Below are 20248 nucleotides of genomic sequence, written 5' to 3' on the forward strand. Positions count from 1 at the left end.
TTTTCATTAGCAAGTTGTTCAGTTTCCAAGAGTTTATAAGCTTCCTGATTTGGTTTTGTTTTTTCTGATGTCATTGTTATACAACTTTAATCTGTATTGGTCTGATAGTATTCAGGGAGTTATTTCTATTTTCTCTCTTTTTTTTTTTTTTTTTTTTTTTTGAGGTTTGTTTTGTGTCCTACTTTGTGGTTAAATTTGGAGAAAGTTCATGAGGTGCAGAGAAGGTATAATCTTTTATGTTTGAAGGGAAATGTTCTGTTGTAATGTTGGAGTCCACAAGTATTATACGGTAAATATACAGCTGACAGATCTATTAGGCAAGTCCATGGGAGTGTGGACACTCCATATGGAGAACCCGACTTGCAAAGCTTCGGGAGCATTTACCTTTTGGATAGTCACTGTCAATTCTGTAGAATCTTATGAAATCATGATGTTTCTCTCTTCTATAATATCCCAGTATATAAATCATTCATTGAGATGACTTCTTCCTGTACAGGCAACTCCATACCTTTTTCACACCATGGAGCCCTGCTGTGAGAGCATTCACTAAGCCAAACCTTTGTTCTCATAGTCAAATCTACATAAAACTAGTCTCCCCCATCTACCCTATTAACAAGACTTCCACAAAGAAAGGAACCCTAAGCAGGAGGCACTGAGCAGAGAGACAGTACTTGTGAGTGGCCCTGAATTCTCTAGCAGCAGACTCAGGAAGGTGTAATCTGTTAGCCTTTTGCTCTACCCTAACAGGCTATTAATATTCTGTATTTACCCTTCACCTTGGTTTCAATTAACATAAGACCATAGCCCAAGAAATTAACTGTTTGTGCCTTTACCCCTAGAGATACAGGAAAAGGCTTGAGTCGCTAACCAGTAATATACTACCACTTGGATCTAATTGGCCATTCTTCCTAGGGTATAACTGTTCCTTGCCCCTTCAAATAAATGAGCTGTCCTCTGCCACAGCCTCCTGAGTGTTCTTTCCCATTACAATGGCAACCACTCAGGATCTACTCTGCTTCTTTTCTCTGAGTCAGGCTAGTGCATATTAGTTGATTATATCAGAATGAAGCAGGAAGAAGGATCTAGGTGCTGATATCTGGTCTTGTCTTTGTTTTGTTTTGTTTCTATTATGCCCAGATCACAGAGTCCCACCAAAACAAACTAGGAGACTGAGTCCTGTATGTAAAAGCAAAGAAACTTTTTTTTTTACACAAATTTGTAAACGCGGACTCTCCATGTGTCCAGTGTATTGGAGTGATCATAGAGTCCCACACTCAGTTGGGGTTGGGTATAGTTTCTAAGGTTCAGGACCTCTGATTGGCTGACATTTGTTTATAGGTGTCCTGGTGAAAAGCAATGGGTGTTGTCAGAGGCAGCTCGTTCATTTCCCAGCAGCCCAAAATAATCACTCAGAAACAATATTAATTACAACACTGCTTGACCTATTATCTTATACATATTTCTAGCTCACTCTTATGTCTCGAATTAACCCATTTCTATTATTTTATTTTATATTTTACCATGAGGCTTGTGGCCTACTGGCAGGCTTCCACCTAACACCTTGTGTCTTTCCCCTCTGGCAGCTCTATGGCTTCTCCGACTCTGCCTTCTTTCTCCCAGCATTCAGTTTAGTTTTCCCCACCTAGCTCTATTTGGCCTTATCACAGGCCAAAGCAGTTTCTTTATTCATTAATCAATAAAAGCAACACATATACAGAAGTACTTCCTTCTCACACCATTTTCCCTTTTCTGTCTAAATGGAAAAGAAGGTTTTAACTTTAACATAGTAAAATTACATATAACAAAACAGTTATCAAGCAAGAATTATAGTTACAATATTTGTATCTACTTTATCTTTTATCATTTTTAAGGAAAACTATAACTATTCTTCAACTCCATCAAAGATTCCAGAAGGATATAATATTACCTAAGAAAACAGGAAGTGTATTGTAAAGAACTTCCAAAGGTCTTGAATTGACAGAGACATCTCACTGCCTGGACAGTCAACCAAAGTTCTTCTGTATCACTCCATCTTCAGCCTTCTGGCCCATAGTATCTGGCAGACTTTCCCATGAAGCAAGAAATTTCAAAAACAGTTCCACCAATATTGGCAGTTTGTAATGTAAGAGCCTAAGTTACTCTTGGGAGAGATAAGAATATCTTCTATTTATTAGCAAACAGAAACTTTCTCCAAGCCTCTGGAGAATGAGAGTTTTTGTCTAAATGGTTGACCTTGGTTAAAAGATTTTCTTAGGATATCAGACATTCCATTATTGAATATTGAAGTTTTTTATATATGGCTTAGTTTATCAAAATAGCTAAAACTAGACAAATATTACTATGAACCAGAGTAGTGTTATGCCCAGATGACAGAGTCCCCCAAAGACCACCAAAGAGTCAGCATCTGTATGCAAAAGCAAAAAGCCTTTATTCAAACTTAAGCTTGGACCCTCTGTGTGTCCAATGCAGTGGTAAGAAATCAGAGAGCCTTGAACTCAATTGGGGTGGGGTTTTTATCATAGCAGAGGTTGGGGTTAGGGGGTTTCTAAGGTTCAAATTGATTGGCTGACATTTGTCTTGGGGTGTCTTGGTGAAAGGGGTTGGCTCTGTGCTGGGTTAAGGGACATCTGGCAATCCTATCTTCAATGGTTGAAACTTAGATATTTCCTTCGGAATGTTAGATATTTTCCACTTGGGTGCCAATTGGTCCATTCCTGAGTGGTCTCAGTTTGTGGGCTTTCCTAAAATCAGGTGCTGCTTTAGGGTAAACCGAAACTCAGGCCTACTTTTTGGCTGTTTTCTATTGAGCCTTTTGTGGCAACAGTATAACCAAGCTGCCCTGGGCCCTACAAGTAGACCTGGGGAATTTATAAATCTTGATTATCAAATATACCATATTTATCAAGCATATTTTACTTTCTAAATTTTCTAGAAACCTAGTATTCACTTGTATGGGAGTAGGCAGAGTTAGTTATGCTATATGGTTCCACAGTGGCAGGGATTTTTTCCAAAACATTATTTTGTTTAAACAGGATATCATTGTACATATTTTCATCCTTCCAACCCCACACAAAATTTCCCAGAGGGAAAGGCATAAGAGAACACCCATAACACATAGTTGTAGTGGGAGCTGTGAGCTGGCGTTCCTGCCACCCAGCTCCCAGCTCCCAGCCGCCTGGCTAGCTCATGCCCTAAAATAACGACACACAAACTGTATTCTATTAAACACTACCTGGCCCATTTCTATTCATGTGTGTAGCACCTTGAGGTGCGCTTACCAGGAAGATTCTAGCCTACGTCCATCCTGGGTCGGAGCTTCATTGCGTCTGTCCTGGCGATGAGCTGCATGGCGTCTGTCTCTGAGAGGAGCTGCCCTGCATCTGAGCTCACTTCCTCTTCCTCCCAGCATTCTGTTCTGTTTACTCCACCCACCTATGTTCTAACCTATGAGGGCCAAGCAGTTTTTTTATTAATTAACCAATGACCTTCCTCCATCACATAGTGAGAATTATTAAAAATTAAAATAAAAGGGTACTGGAGAATTGTGATCCCCAAAGTCAAAATGCTGCAACTTCCTCAAGCAGCAGTGGTTGCCATGCAGTCCATGCCAAGTAGGGGATTAGATTTGGAGGAGAAGGACAAATAGGTGAAGATTTGCAGTTAGTCTTCTTCCCTGGTCAGAGTAGCCTCTGGTTTTCCAGGGGTTGATTGCCTACTGGAGTTAGGGTTGGGGATAAAAGTTAGTAGGGGAGATTTGGTTGATCTACTGAAGATGGGGTTGGGGAGTAAGGGAGGATGCAGCAGGTGGTCAGGGATGAGATGGGGGGATTGGATTTGGGGGAGAGGACTGATAGGCAAAGATCTGCAGTTAACCTACTGGCTTCTCTGACTGGGGTCAATAGAAAAAATTTAAGTCATACAAAGCAATAGATAACTGATACATGCTATAATATGAATTCAGCTTGAAAACAAAATGAAAGATGTCAGGTGCAAAGTATTATATCATGGATGATTCTGTTTAATTGATGGATTCTATTTACATGAAGATGCCCAAAACAGGCAAAGCTGTAGAGTCTAAAGTAGATTAAGGGTTGCTAGAGCCTAATGAGAAAGGGTTCAGAGGCGTGACTGCTAATAGATATGATGTTACTTCTCGGTATAATGATGTACACAATTCCATTAAAACACCGGACTTACTAATTTTATGTGATCTAAAGGAGTAAACTTTATGGTATGGGAATTATGTCTTAATAATGCTAATTTTAAAAAGAAGAATTTTAAAAAAATAGCCATTACAAGAATTCTGACTCTGAACACCAATATTATGAAGCCTAGGAAATATAAACCTTTGATGTGTTAAAGGATAAAATGATAAAAGGGACCTTATTCAAGTAAGCTTAATTAAGCCAAAGATGCCCTTTAAAACAGGCTGCTAACAAAAGGGGATGCCAAAGAGATATGAAATATGGGATGGTTTGTAATGTTCTTGTCTGTTTAAAGATGTGCAGAACCACTTGACAGGAAGTAAAGGCCTTCACAGCAGTAACATTAGTCTTAATAGCAATTAAGAATATGGAAACTGTAGCCCTACTACAACTATAAAGAGCTGAGTTTTTTAAAAAACATAAATGAGCCAACAAGATGAGTCCATACTCCAAATAAAAGCATAATAGTTGACAACTGAGCAATCAATGAAACAATTGAGTGTAGAACCCAGTCATACCATGCCAGGCTTCTGGGCTACAGAATTGTGAGCTAATAGAGTGGTATTTAAAGCTGCAGATTCATGCTGATTGCTTACCAATGCAAAACCAATATATTCCCCAAATGTTTTAAGCAACAAACAAGCAAACAAACAAACATGATAGTCTGTAGGGATGGCTCTGCAGTTGATTACTAACTGCTCTTCCAGAGGACTTGGGTCTGCAGCACCCACATAGTGGCTCATAATAACCTATAACTCCAGTATTAGAGCATCCGATGCCCTCTTCTAGGCTCCACTGGCCCTGCATACATGCGGTGCACAGACATATATGCATACATACACCCATATAAATAAAAATGAACAATAAAGGGAGGCTGCATCCAGGATGTAAAATAAATAGATGAATTTAAAAATGAATAATAAAAATTATATGAATATATATGTACATATATATACATACACACATATATATATGGGGATGTGCTTGTGTGTGTGTATGTGTGTGTAGCATAAATGAATATTGACAAAAGACTTAAATCTAGGTCAAAACCCAGTTCAGCTCTTTGTAGTTTCCAAAAGTATACACAAAGCAGGCTGAATCAAAACTAATGAAAGATTTTTACATGTCTACATCAGCCATTGATGGGGACTCAAAGACAGTAGTACTCACACAGTATTTCTTATGTTATTAATCAGTAAAAAGAAAAGACATATCAAGTAGAGTTGAGTCAAGAGGAGTCTTGCACAAGCTTATGAAGTTTTTTCTGCAATGAGTGGTCACACAGAATATATTCCTTCCTTAACTAGTCAGATGCTACAGTATGTGTGTAGTATTTCTATGCAAGGAAGGCTACTTAAAAACCCAAAATTCTTGTCTGGATATGTAGTTTAATAACAAAGCACTAGTTTAGAAAACACAAAATTCTATATCCAGTCTCCAGTGTATGTACAAGTACACACACAGAAAGACAAAATTCCAGTGATGTAATGGGGTCTAGTCCTATAGGAAAAGCAATTGATCACATCTATCAAGATTTCAGATTCCCAAAAGAATAACATGTTAGTGATTCAGTGCCACATATGAGCATAGTAGCTTTATAAATATTGAGAAGTGTGTGTGGCGGGGATGGAGGAGTTCCCATTGACCAGACTCACAATCTGGTCTTCCTGTGATGTTACTAACTTTAGTTTGAGCTTTCTTTGTTAACTAATTTTCTATGTTGTCCAACCACCTCTACACCTGTACTGTCTGTCCCCATCCTCTAATGGGGACATTACTTTGTTCCTGGATTCAGATATACTCTTGCCTAACTCACTTTAGTTTATATAATGAACTGTTGACTTTTTTGATATTCTTGTCTAACTAAAGGTTGTCTTTATCTTCTTCCTCTGGCTCTTACAGACAGTGTTGTCATTTCTTGTATTCCAAAGCCTTCCAGAGTTGTTTGTTTGTTGGCCACAGTTCTTGTCGTTTAAATGACATCTTTCAGACCTGTATGTAGTGATGAGACGAGCAGGCCTGCTTTTCGTCCTGCCTGGCTTCCGCACAGCTAGCTTTACACTCAAAATAACAACATACAAATTGTATTCATTTAAACACTGCCTGGCCCGTTAGCTCTAGCCTCTTACTGGCGAATTCTCACATCTTGGTTAACCCATTTCTAATAATCTGTGTAGCACCACGAGATGGTGGCTTACCTGGAAGATTCTAACCTGCATTCATCTTGGGCCCAAGCTTCATGGCGACTGCCTCATTGCCTTCTTCCCAGCATTCTGTTCTGTCTACTCTGCCTATCTAAGCTGCTGTCCTAACAGAGGCCAAGGCAGTCTCTTTATTTGACCAATGAAAGTAACACATAGACAGAATGTAGCCCACCTACATCACCTGTAAGTATATCTCAGTTCTGAGCAAGTCACCTTTTCTGAGCCCTCAAACTATTAGTACTTTTTAAGATTCTTAATTGCAAATGATAGAATGTAGTGTAGCTAGATTAAAGCTAAAATTACAGTTTATTCAAGGATCAACTAAGGGACATGGACCTATGAAATCTTTAGGAAAAGTAAAGTGAAAAACCTACTGTTTAAAGGAGATATTGAATAGGAAATACCTATAATTAATGTAATGAAGCTGGCAGGAAAGAAATTATGTCACTCTTGCTACTGCTATCACCACTATAGTGACTCCTTGAAATCAAATTATGTTTCCAAGAAAACCAAGTTTTTCTATTTGCCTGCTGTCTCACCTACTAATTACTGTCCAGATTTTATAAGAGTAGGTTTCTATAGAGGAATTGACTTCACCTGGCGGACTTTAGTTTTATTGGATTCTGAAAATTGTAGTCATTAGCTGATCAGTCTCTAAAGCACAAGAATGCAAATTTGGAAGGAACAAAGTAGGCCTCCATTGAACCAAAATGCAAAAATTGCCACCTAATTCCACAAGATCCAGATCAACTGGACATTATTTTTGACATCTTTAATGTATTCAGTCTTCATAGACCTCCTGCCTCTAACTACTATGGTACTCAGGGTCATTTTTACCAAGTTTAACATAATTATGCATTATCTTGAAGCTTTCGTGGTTTTAAACATTTGTGTTGTGTATCTAACTAGCAGTTTTTCTTCAAACAGTGTTTCTTACCTAAATTTTTATTACTTAATAGTAATTTTCCCAAGTTGAGGCCATAGCAGATCCTCATTAAATCTTGAATCATTGACTGTTGAAGTGTATTCCACTTATCTATTGCTGATCTACTCCAAATACACAGTAGTTTGAAGCAAATTAGTGACTGCTCTTCTAGGTCCAGCAGTGACTGAGGTTTAACTGAGATACTTCTCAGTTGGGGTCTCTCAAATGTTTGCAATTAAATAGCAACTCTAATTACCTAATGGCATCTGCATTCACGTGACCGCTGTCCCACAATGTTCTTCATGGCTTCTGTTTCCAGAGACTAGCTTGGGTTTATTGTGTGTTGGCACCAGATTGAAAGAAAGAAAAAGGAAACTTTCTGTTGACTTAAAGTTTAAGTTCAAAACTGGCATGGTGTGTCATAATTGATTTTAATGGTTGAGACAGTTACAAAACAACCACAAATTCAAGGAGGTGGAAATAAGACTACCTTACAGTGGAGAAATGGTATTAGAAGAAAGGAACTAATACCACCCAATTTTAGAATGAGTGACTGCAGGGAGCTGAAACACAGGGTGATTGTATGTGTCCTCTTGTAGCCGTAGACACCAGACTAGCCCATTTCTGAAGTCAGCAAACATCGTTGGTGCAGGAGAATTGTCTGTATTCTGTCAATCATGTTATAAATAAATGCTGATTGGCCAGGCAGGAAATATAGGCAGGAAAACCAGACAGAAAGTAGAAATGATGTAATGAGAACAGGAGAATTCTGGGAAGGAGGAAGTTGATTCCTCCCACTCTTGCCCAGACCACTGAAGCAGCAGGATGTGAGCTGCCAGCTAAAAAAAAAGGTACTGAGCCACATGGCTAACATAGATCAGAAAAATGGGTTAATCAAGATGTGAGAGTCAGCCAGTGAGTGGCTAGAGCTAATGGGCCAATCAGCTTATAACTTATAGAGTTCTCTGTGTGATTTTCTCTGGGACTAAACAGCTGGGGATACCGGGCAGGACAGAAACCCCAACAAACAGGCCTGGCCCTCCATGTTATACATCGTTATCCAGCTCCCACTGAAGGAAGACAGCACCTTCCATCCCTGCATCCTGGGATGGAGAATGACTCACTCATGTTTTCTGTCTTTAGTACCATGCTTTCAGTATCTTAGAACATTGAGTAAAAATAGAAAATTTTATGCTTCTATAGTAAGGTTTCAGAAAGTGATCAAGGAAGACTATAGTCAACTTTGAGCTGCACATTCACATATATACCATACACACATATATGAGCAAATAAAAAACTCATTTTATTACTTTTTTTTTTTAAGAATCAATGTTTTATTTTATTTTTTAATATAAAAATCCATCTTTTGGGACAAACACAACCTTTACAAGAATATTTTTATCTCTTTTTTTTTTCCATTTTTTTTTATTCTTTTTTAATTAAAATTTCCAACTGCTCCCCGTTTCCCATTTCCCTCCCCTCCTCCCACACATTGCTCCCTCCCCCCACTCCCCTCCCCCATCCCCACTCCTCTTCTCCTCCCCCCAGTCCATTCCCCCTCCCTCTCGATACTGAAGAGCAGTCCAAATTCCCTGCCCTACAGGAAGACCAAGGTCCTCCCACTTCCATCCAGGCCCAGGAAGGTGAGCATCCAAACAGGCTAAGCTCCCACAAAGCCAGTTCATGTATTAGGATCGAAACCTAGTGCCATTGTCCTTGGCTTCTCATCAGCCTTCATTGTCCGCCATGTTCAGAGAGTCCAGTTTCAACCCATGCTTATTCAGTCCCAGTCCAGCTGGCCTTGAAGAGCTCCCAGTAGATCAGTTCCACTGTCACAGTGGGTGGGTGCACGCCTCGTGGTCCTGATTTCCTTGCTCATGTTCTCCCTCCTTCTGCTCCTCATTTGGACCTTAAGAGCTCAGACCGTTGCTCCAATTTGGGTCTCTGTCTCTCTCTCGATCTATCGCCAGTTGAAAGTTCCTGTGCCATTCTCCTTGGCCTCTCGTCAGCTCTCATTGTCCGCCACATTCCGAGAGTCCGGTTTTATCCCATGTTTTTTCAGTAGCAGTCCAGCTGACCTTGGTGAGCTCCCAATAGATCGGCCCCACTGTCTCAGTGGTTGGGTGCACCCCTCATGGTCCTGACTTCCTTGTTCATGTTCTCTCTCCTTCTGCTCCTCATTATAACCTTGGGAGCTCAGTCCGGTGCTCCAGTGTGGGTCTCTGGCTCTATCTCCACCCATCGCTAGATGAAGGTTCTATGGCGATATGCAAGATATTCATCAGTATGATTATAGGATAGGTTCATTTCAGGTTCCCTATCCTCAGGTGCCCCAATGAACTAACTGGGGACATTGCCCTGGGCATCTGGTAGCCATTCCAAGTTCAAGTCTCTTGCCACCCCTTAGGTGGCTCCCTTACCTAAGGTATGAGTTTCCCTGCTCCCCTATCCAACCTTCCTTTATCCCCAATCACCCCGATTCCCCCAGTTCCCCTCATCCTCTCCTTCACACTTTTCTCTCCCCATCACCCCTCATCCCCATCCCACCCCACCCCCAAGATTCCAATTTTTTGCCCATCAGTCATGTCTATTTCCCATAGCTGGGAGGATATCTATATGTTTTTCCTTGGGTTTACCCTCTTGTTTAGCTTCTTTAGGATCACAAATTATAGACTCAGTGGCCCTTATCCATGGCTAGAAACCAATTATGAGTGAGTACATCCCATGTTCTTCTTTTTGGGTCTGGGTTACCTCACTAAGGATCGTATTTTCTATTTCCATCCATTTGCATGCAAAATTCGAGAAGTCATTGTTTTTTACCGCAGAGTAGTACTCTAATGTGTATATATTCCACACTTTCTTCATCCATTCTTCCATTGAAGGGCATCTAGGTTGCTTCCAGGTTCTGGCTATTACAAATAATGCTGCTATGAACATAGTTGGACAAATGCTTTTGTCATATGATAGGGCATCTCTTGGGTATATTCCCAAGAGTGGTATTGCTGGGTCCAGGGATAGGTTGATCCCAATTTTTCTGAGAAACCACCACACTGATTTCCAAAGTGGTTGCACAAGTTTGCAGTCCCACCAGCAATGGATGAGGGTACCTCTTTCTCCACAACCTCTCCAGCAAAGGCTATCCTTGGTGTTTTTGATTTTAGCCATTCTGACAGGTGTAAGATGATATCTCAAAGTTGTTTTGATTTGCATTTCTCTGATCGCTAAGGAGGTTGAGCATGACCTTAAGTATCTTTTGGCCATTTTAACTTCTTCTGTTGAGAATTCTCTGTTCAGTTCAGTGCCCCATTTTTTAATTGGGTTAATTATCCTTTTAAAGTCTAGTTTCTTGAGTTCTTTATATATTTTGGAGATCAGACCTTTGTCTGTTGCGGGGTTGGTGAAGATCTTCTCCCAGTCAGTAGGCTGCCTTTTTGTCTTAATGACAGTGTCCTTTGCTTTACAGAAGCTTCTCAGTTTCAGGAGGTCCCATTTATTCAATGTTGCCCTTAATGTCTGTGCTGCTGGGGTTATACATAGGAAGCGATCTCCAGTGCCCATATGTTGTAGGGTACTTCCCATTTTCTCTTCTATCAGGTTCAGTGTGTTCAGATTGATATTGAGGTCTTTGATCCATTTGGACTTGAGTTTTGTGCATGGTGATAGATATGGGTCTATTTTCATTCTTCTACAGGTTGACATCCAATTGTGCCAGCACCATTTGTTGAAGATGCTTTCTTTCTTCCATTGTATACTTTTAGCTCCTTTATCGAAAATCAGTTGTTCATAGGTTTGTGGGTTAAAATCCGGGTCTTCTATACGATTCCATTGGTCGACTTCTCTGTTTTTATGCCAGTACCACGCTGTTTTCATTACTGTAGCTCTGTAATAGAGTTTGAAGTCAGGGATGGTAATGCCTCCAGAAGTTCCTTTATTGTATAAGATTGTTTTGGCTATCCTGGGTTTTTTGTTTCTCCATATAAAGTTGATTATTGTCCTTTCAAGATCTGTGAAGAATTTTGATGGGATTTTAATGGGGATTGCATTGAATCTATAAATTGCCCTTGGTAGAATTGCCATTTTTACTATGTTGATTCTCCCAATCCAAGAGCAAGGGAGATCCTTCCATTTTCTGGTATCCTCTTCAATTTCTTTCTTCAATGCCTTAAAGTTTTTGTCAAATAGATCTTTCACTTCCTTGGTTAGAGTTACCCCAAGATATTTTATGCTGTTTGTGGCTATCGTGAAAGGTGATGATTCTCTTATTTCTCTCTCTGCTTCCAGATCCTTTGTGTATAAGAGGGCGACTGATTTTTTGGAGTTGATCTTGTATCCTGCCACATTACTAAAGGCGTTTATCAGCTGTAGGAGTTCTTTGGAGGAGTTTTTGGGGTCGCTCATGTACACTATCATATCATCTGCAAATAATGCAAGTTTAACTTCTTCCTTTCCAATTTGAATCCCCTTTATCCCCTTATGTTGTCTTATTGCTATTGCTAAAACTTCGAGAACTATATTGAAGAGGTATGGAGAGAGTGGACAGCCTTGGCGTGTTCCTGATTTTAGTGGGATGGCTTTAAGTTTCTCTCCATTTAATTTGATATTAGCTGTCAGCTTGCTGTATATAGCTTTAATTATATTTAGGTATGACCCTTGTATCCCTAATCTCTCCAAGACTTTTATCATAAAGGGATGTTGAATTTTGTCAAATGCTTTTTCAGCATCTAATGAAATGATCATATGGTTTTTTTCTTTCAGTTTATTTATATGATGGATTACATTGATAGATTTGCGTATGTTAAACCAGCCCTGCATCTCTGGTATGAAGCCTACTTGATCATAATGGATAATTTTTCTAATGTGTTCTTGGATTCGGTTTGCCAGAATTTTGTTGAGGATTTTTGCGTCGATGTTCATGAGTGAGATTGGCCTGTAATTCTCTTTCTTGGTTGGGTCTTTGTGTGGTTTTGGTATCAGAGTTACTGTAGCTTCATAAAAGGAATTTGGCAATGACTCTTCTGTTTCTATATTGTGAAATACATTAAGGAGAATAGGTATTAGGTCTTCTTGGAAGTTCTGGTAGAATTCCGCATTGAAACCATCTGGTCCTGGACTTTTTTTGGAAGGGAGGTTTTTGATAACAGCTTCTAATTCTTCACGACTAACAGGTCTATTTAGGTTGTTCACCTGGTCCTGGTTTAACTTTGGTAAATGGTATTTATCTAAAAAAGCGTCCATTTCTTTTACATTTTCCAGTTTTGTGGCATACAGGCTTTTGTAGTAAGATCTAATGATTCTCTGAATTTCCTCTGTGTCTGTGGTTATGTCTCCCTTTTCATTTCTGATCTTATTAATTTGCAAATTCTCTCTCTGCCGTTTGATTAGTTTGGATAGGGGTTTATCAATCTTGTTGATTTTCTCCAGGAACCAGCTTTTTGATTCATTGATTCTTTCAATTGTTTTCTGTGTTTCTATTTTGTTGATTTCAGCCCTCAGTTTGATTATTTCCAGTCTTCTACCCCTTCTAGGTGAGTCTGCTTCTTTTTTTTTCTAGAGCTTTCAGGTGGGCTGTTAAGTCTCCAATGTGTGCTTTCTCTGTTTTCTTTAAGTGGGCAGTTAGTGCTATGAACTTTCCTCTCAGAACTGCTTTCATAGTGTCCCATAGGTTTGAGTATGTTGTTTCTTTATTTTCATTGTCTTCAAGGAAGAGTTTAATTTCTTTCTTTATTTCTTCCTTAATCCAGGTATGGTTCAGTAGTTGACTATTCAGTTTCCATGAGTTTGTAGGCTTTCTGGGGGTAGCATTGTTGCTGAATTCTAGCTTTAATCCATGGTGATCTGATAAGATACAGGTGGTTATTAATATTTTTTTGTAACTGTGGATGTTTGCTTTGTTACCGAGTATGTGGTCGATTTTTGAGAAGGTTCCATGAGCTGCAGAGAAGAAGGTATATTCTTTCCTATTTGGGTGGAATATTCTATAGATGTCTGTTAAGTCCATTTGATTCATTACCTCCATTAATTCTCTTATTTCTCTGTTAGGTTTCTGTCTACTTGACCTGTCCATTGGTGAGAGAGGAGTATTAAAGTCTCCTACTATTAATGTGTGCGGTTTGATGGCTGCCTTGAGTTTTAACAATATTTCTTTTACGTACGTGGGTGCTTTTATATTAGGGGCATAGATATTCAGGATTGAGACTTCATCCTGATGAATTGTTCCTGTTATGAGTAGAAAATGTCCCTCTCCATCTCTCCTGATTGATTTAAGTTTGAAGTCAACTTTGTTAGAAATTAGTATGGCCACCCCTGCTTGTTTCTTAGGTCCATTTACTTGATAAGCCTTATCCCAACCCTTTACTCTGAGTAGGTGCCTGTCTTTGTGGTTGAGGTGTGTTTCTTGTAAGCAGCAGAATGTTGGATCCTGTTTTCGTATCCAATCTCTTAGTCTGTGCCTTTTTATAGGAGAGTTGAGTCCATTGACATTAAGTGATATTAATGACCAGTGGTTGTTAACTCCGGTCATTTTTTAAGTTGTAAATTTTGTGTGTTCCCCTTCTTTGTGTTGTGCTGGTGAAGGGTCTCTAGTTGTCTGAGATATTGTGGTCATTGTTGGACTCCTTGGTTAGTGATTTTCCTTCTATTACTTTCTGTAAGGCTGGATTTGTGGCTACGTATTGTTTAAATTTGTTTTTATCCTGGAAAATTTTGTTTTCTCCATTTATAGTGAACGAAAGCTTGGCTGGGTATAGTAGTCTGGGCTTGCATCCATGGTCTCTTAGTTTCTGCAGTACATCTATCCAGGACCTTCTGGCTTTCATGGTTTCCATAGAGAAGTCAGGTGTAAGTCTGATAGGTTTACCTTTATAAGTAACTTGGCCTTTTTCCTTTGCTGCTCTTAGTATTCTTTCTTTATTCTGTATGCTTTGTGTTTTGATTATTATATGGCGAGAGGATGTTTTTTTTTGATCCAGCCTATTCGGTGTTCTGTATGCTTCTTGAACCTTCATAGGTATATCTTTCTTTAGGTTGGGAAAGTTTTCTTCTATAATTTTATTAAATATATTTTCTGGACCGTTGAGCTGCGCTTCTTCTCCTTCTTCTATTCCTATTATTCTTAGGTTTGGTCTTTTTATTGTGTCCCATATTTCCTGAATGTTTTGTGATGAGAATTTGTTGGCCTTGCTGTTTTCTTTGATCAGCGTGTTTATTTTCTCTATGGTATCTTCAGAATCTGAGATTCTTTCTTCTATCTCTTGTATTCTGTTGGTTATGCTTGCTTCTGTAGTCTCTATTCGTTTACCTAGATTTTCCCTGTCCAGCTGGCCTTCTGTTTGTGTTTTCTTCTTTGCCTCCATTTCAGTTTTTAAGTCTTGAACTGTTTCCATTATCTGTTTGATTGTTTTTCCTTGGTTTCCTAGGGTATCATTCACTGATTTACTCAATTCTTCAAACTTTCTGTTATACTTCTCATCCATTTCTATAAGGGCATTTTTTACATGTTGTTTAAGGGCGTCAATCACTTTCATAAAGTCAATTTTATCTACTTCTTCATGATTAAGGTGTTCATGTCCACCTGTTGGGAGGTCGCTGGGTTCTGGTGGTTTCATATAGTTTTTCAGATTGTTAGGTGAATTCTTGCATTGGCGCCTGCCCATCTCTTTCTCCGAATGCTCCCCTCTGGATCTTCTTTTACCGGATCAGGTCTCCTTGCCTACTGATGTACCTTCCCAGTGATGGCTCTCTGCAGTGCTAGCTCTCCTGGTGTTCTGGTGATGTCTCTCCTTGCTTGTTGCAGGCAGGCCAGTGAAACAAAGGAAGTCTCGCCTGCCTACTTGCCCTGAGGATTTGCCCCCAGCGCCAGACAGACTGAGCTGGATGGTGATATGTGCCCAAAGAGGAAAGGGGACAGAGGGAAGAAGGGTTCTGGATGCAAGCTGGGTGGGACAAGAAGAGAGAGGCAGTATGGGGGGGTAGAGCCCCTGCAGGGAGCCCGGGGAGTATAGGGAGGGGGATGAGGAACTTCAGAGTTCCCTGTCCAGGGCTGCTTCCGCCGCCGCTGGTCACAAACTCACCGCACTGCTGTCTCTCCTGGTGCCGAGATCAGATCTCCGTGCAGGTGGGTAGTTCGTAAACAAAGCGCCTACCTTGGTTGGTGCAGGCAGGCCAGTGAAACAAAGGAGGTCTCGCCTGCCTACTTGCCCTGAGGATTTGCCCCCAGCACCAGACAGACTGAGCTGGATGGTGTTATGTGCCCAAAGAGGAAAGGGGACAGAAGGAAGAAGGGTTCTGGATGCAAGCTGGGTGGGACAAGAAGAGAGAGGCAGTATGGGGGAGTAGAGCCCCTGCAGGGAGCCCGGGGAGTATAGGGAGGGGGATGAGGAACTTCAGAGTTCCCTGTCCAGGGCTGCTTCCGCCGCCGCTGGTCACAAACTCACCGCACTGCTGTCTCTCCTGGTGCCGAGATCAGATCTCCGTGCAGGTTGGGTAGTTCGTAAACAAAGCGCCTACCTTGGTTGGTGCAGGCGGGCCAGTGAGACAAAGGAGGTCTCGCCTGCCTACTTGCCCTGAGGATTTGCCCCCAGCGCCAGACAGACTGAGCTGGATGGTGTTATGTGCCCAAAGAGGAAAGGGGGCAGAAGGAAGAAGGGTTCTGGATGCAAGCTGGGTGGGACAAGAAGAGAGAGGCAGTATGCGGGGTATAGAGCCCCTGCAGGGAGCCCAGGGAGTATCTACATTTTTTGATATGATGCTTAGACTTCATATTAAAAAACATAGCTCAAAATAGTTTATATCTCAAAATATCATATCATTAAATATAAATATGTAGTATTTACCATACATAGTATGGGAAATTATATCAGGAGAATTAGAGATCAGTGCAAACCAGAGTAATCTAAAGTGGTTTTGTGGTGGAGGTAGAACATGAAATATATGTAAACAGAAGCGTGGACACACTTGTATATGTGTATCAGAAAGCAGCTACAACATAATTGAATATGAGTACAGATTTAGTTTGGGGGTGATTAGAGACATAGAGGCAACGAGAAAACTGATACTGGAGTAAAGGATTCGGACTATGAAAGATAAAATCAAACAAAAATATATTAAAACCCATATTTTGACAACCAAACTGTCGAACAAGATTTGTAGCATGCCAAGAAGAGATCAGAACAAGAAGAGGGTTTGTGCGTGTGATTTTTTATCATGGTTTGCAGTAGCCATGACTTAAGGGTGATGGCAGTGAGAATGATCACAGAAAGTAGGTAGACTTTCCATTAGTTACTAGGTCTGCCATAATAAGTACCATAGACTGAGTGGCTTTGAATGGTAGCTGTTTACTCTCTCAGAATTCTAGAAGCCTAGAGCCTGAAATTAAGGATGTTAACAGGGCACTGTGAAACCATTTCTTTTTATCGTCCTGATAGTTGGCTGGTAGTGGTCTTGTTCTTTATTTTATGAACGAGGATTCATATATCCTCTACATATGTGTAGGAGGAGATGCTTGTTTGTCCCAGCCACCCAGAACCGAAATAATCACACAGAAACTATTAATTAAATCACTGCTTGGTCCATTAGCTCTAACTTCTTATTGGCTAAGTCTTAGGTATTAATTTAACCCATCTCCATTAATCTGTGTATCACCACGCGGCTGCGGCTTACGGGCTAAAGTTCCAGCGTCTAACTCTGGAGGCAGCTCCATGGCTTCCATCTCCCTCTCCGCCTTCCTTCTCCCAGCATTCCATCCAGTTTTCCCCACCTAGCTCTGTTCCCCTATAGCTTTACTGTAGGCCCAAAGCAGTTTCTTTATTCATTAACCAATAAAAGCAACACATCATAGACTGAAGGACCTCCCACACCACACAGCTAAACTGCATAGCAGTTTTGCCCATGTGCCATCTCCCCAACCCCAGCTTTGAATTTGTTTGTTTGTTTAGGCATTATTTGCAGCTTGGGCTTACCTGAAACTCACTACTACAGTATAGCCTTGACTTCTGTTAGACCCAGCTCCCTCGTTCTGCCAAGTACTTAAATAAAGTTTAGTACCACCATGCCTAGCCTAGCCTATTCTAGCTTTTAAATTCTGAACTCCATCAAGTAGAATAACATGTCCAGTAGATAAATTTTATTTAGAAGAAAATTAGAAACCAAGTCCTTTTTTTTTAAATCAGGGTTGTCTTGGCTGTCTTGGAACTTGCTATATGTAGACCATATTGGCCTCAATCTCACAGATACCTGTCTGCTTGCCTCTGATTCCTAAGTGCTGGATTAAAGTACTGTATCACTGTGCCTGGATAAATTGTATTTCTTCTAGAAACTTAAAGAGGTGTTATTCCTTATTCCTTTTAACTGTGTATATACCAAGAGATGCAGTGTGAAATCACTGAAAGTTTAGAATCTCTGTATGTCATTCAACTAGATAAATGTAGATGGCAGAGACAATTTAGTTATGGTCTTCCTTTGGGGTATGCTGGGTCCTACAAAGTTATGGTACTGGGGCTCTGAGGGATCAGCCAGTCCTCTACTTTGCTCATAGGGGATGTAAATGCTCATCAGAAGGATTGGACAGTCATAGAGTAGTAATCAACACGTAACCAACCTAAAGTACAGAATGTGTGAGCAGGCCAACTACAACTTTATACCATATTTTTTCTTCTTCCAGAATCTTCCCCAGGTGTGACAGAAGTAAGCATAATAGAAAAGCTACCTGCTGAACGTCATATGATTTCTTCATGGGAACAAGTAAGTTTCTGTGTAGAATCTTCATCTTTCAACAAAGAGAGGTCAATTTAAATGCCCCTGGAAAGGAATGATTAGAGCAAGAAACTTATTATCATGTCAGATCACAACTTCTATTCCATTCCACTTTCCCAGCAAAGTGTTTTCTCAGACCCTGGGAATCTATGAAAGCAATGGATGTTTAGGTTGTATATATACACAACAAAACTACAAGTTCAGCTGTGGAAGAAAAAGGTGCTTATTAGTATGCATCATGCTAGACAGAAAATGGTTAAGTGTTGCAGAAACCACTAACAGATCTGTGGCTGATGCTCCCCAGCTTCCCTCTGGAAGTTTATCAGACCTAAATGCTTTCCATTATCTGGACTTTTCATGGTTTGTATACAATGAAAGAATCTGCCTTCGAATTTTCACAGCATCCCGGGGCCAGGAGAACCACAATATTATTAAGCATCTTGATTTTTCCTGTTTGTTTGTTTGTTTTATTCTTTGACTCTTTTCTCTTTTGGGAACCCGCCACCCAACTCCCTAATAAATCATGTGAAGACTTATTATTGCATATGAATGGCTGCCTTACCTTGGCTTATTTCTAGCCAAATTTCCTTAAATTATCTTGTCTACCTTTTGACCTTTCTCTATTTCTGTATATCTTTTCTTTCCATCTTTTCTAGCTCCTCAATCTCTCCCTATTTATTCTCTCTGCCTGTCAGTTCTGCCTTTCCTTTCTCCTGCCTTGCTATTGGCTGTTCAGCTCTTTATTGGAGCCATCAGTTGTTTTAGACAGGCAAAGAAACACAGCTTCACAGAGTTAGACCAATATAACATAAAAGAATGCAACACATCTTTGCAGCATTAAACAAATGTTACACTTCTTAAAATAATACTCCATAACAGTGTGCTGTTTGGTGAAGTAAGTTTCTAGCAGGCAATACATTATTGGGTTTGGAGTTTATGTCTTAGTTTGTTTGCTCCTCATTCAGCCAGTCTGTATCTTTTAATTCGGGAACTTTAATCCTTTACTTTTAAGGTTATTGCTGATGAAGACAGTACTGCCATTTTGTTATTTTTTTATTTAATCTGTTAATTTTCTAGAGCCTGCATACCTTTTTCCCTCTCCTACTGCCCTTTCTGTTATTCATTTTCTTTCATTCATTCTCTCTCTCTCTCTCGCTCTCTCGCTCTCTCTCTCGTATCTCTGCTCTGCCGTGGTTTTGTTTTCATTTTGTTTTTTTGTAATTTTGCTGTGTTTTCATGAAGGTGGCTATCAACTTTCCTAGTTTCCTACATGTTGACACCTCAGTTTCTATGTCATTTCTTCAGCAGTAATCAAAGTTGGTGATATCTGCAGGTAATTCCCTGATCTCTGCTGCAGTAGTTGCCAAATTCTCACAACACCTGAGATACAGGTCTTTTACATGCAACAGGTTTACTACAGCTCTGGACATGGTGCACCAAGCTAGGTGTGGGGTACCTGTCAGTTTTTATAGGTCACATTGTGTGGGGTACTATCACAGCATGCCCAGCAGTGGAATACACTGTTAGTATGAGAGATTCTTGTTCACTAGAACATCCACTGGGCTCAGACCAAATACTTGCCAGTGTCCAAGAGCTCCAGAGGTATTTTCTGCAGGTTATCTGGTGCCAACTTCTGCAGACAGGCTTCCCAGCTGTTTCCCAGGAACAAGGGTGATGAGCAGGGCGTCGCCTTTATTTTTCAAGGCATCAGCAGGCCAAGCTTCTAAGGTCGAGGTGTTCAGCTGCCTCTTGTCTGTTAAAAAATAACTGTGGTTTTTCCCTGGGCTTCACTGAGCCAAGCCACTCAAAGAATGCTGCTCAATCACTCCCTACCACCAGCCCTGAATTCCCAGATGAGTGGAACCACCTGTCTGCTTCCCAAGGCTTTTGTAGGTTGAACTTCTCAAGGTGGCTGCCAAGCTATTTTGGGAGCTAAGAGTCAACAATTAAAGTCTCCTAAGCTGCTGGGACAGCTTCCTAGCTATTTCCTGGTACCCTTGGTGGGAAAGGTCCCATGGTATTGCTATTCAGCAGGAGCCTAAATGGATGAGAGCAGAGTTTGTGCAGTACTCTTTCTCTGGGTATCGCTGTGATGAGATGGCATATGGTACTCGGGGAACTCTCCAAACTGAGTTTAGGAACTAAACTGTTTTAGCAGCAGATAC

The 20248-nt window shown here is 40.4% G+C and overlaps 1 protein-coding gene across 1 annotated transcript in view; it reads left to right on the forward strand.

Moving 5' to 3' along the window:
• The window catches only part of Tpgs2 (tubulin polyglutamylase complex subunit 2), a 59702-nt gene that overhangs the window by 13262 nt on the left and 26192 nt on the right, over nucleotides 1-20248 (forward strand). Inside the window, exon 2 of the mRNA XM_057788714.1 lies at nucleotides 17992-18071. Coding sequence (XP_057644697.1) covers nucleotides 17992-18071 — 80 coding nt within the window. The remainder of the gene's footprint in view (nucleotides 1-17991; nucleotides 18072-20248) is intronic.

Source organism: Chionomys nivalis, chromosome 14 (genome assembly GCF_950005125.1).
Source record: "Chionomys nivalis chromosome 14, mChiNiv1.1, whole genome shotgun sequence".
In the NCBI taxonomy this organism is placed as follows: domain Eukaryota; kingdom Metazoa; phylum Chordata; class Mammalia; order Rodentia; family Cricetidae; genus Chionomys; species Chionomys nivalis.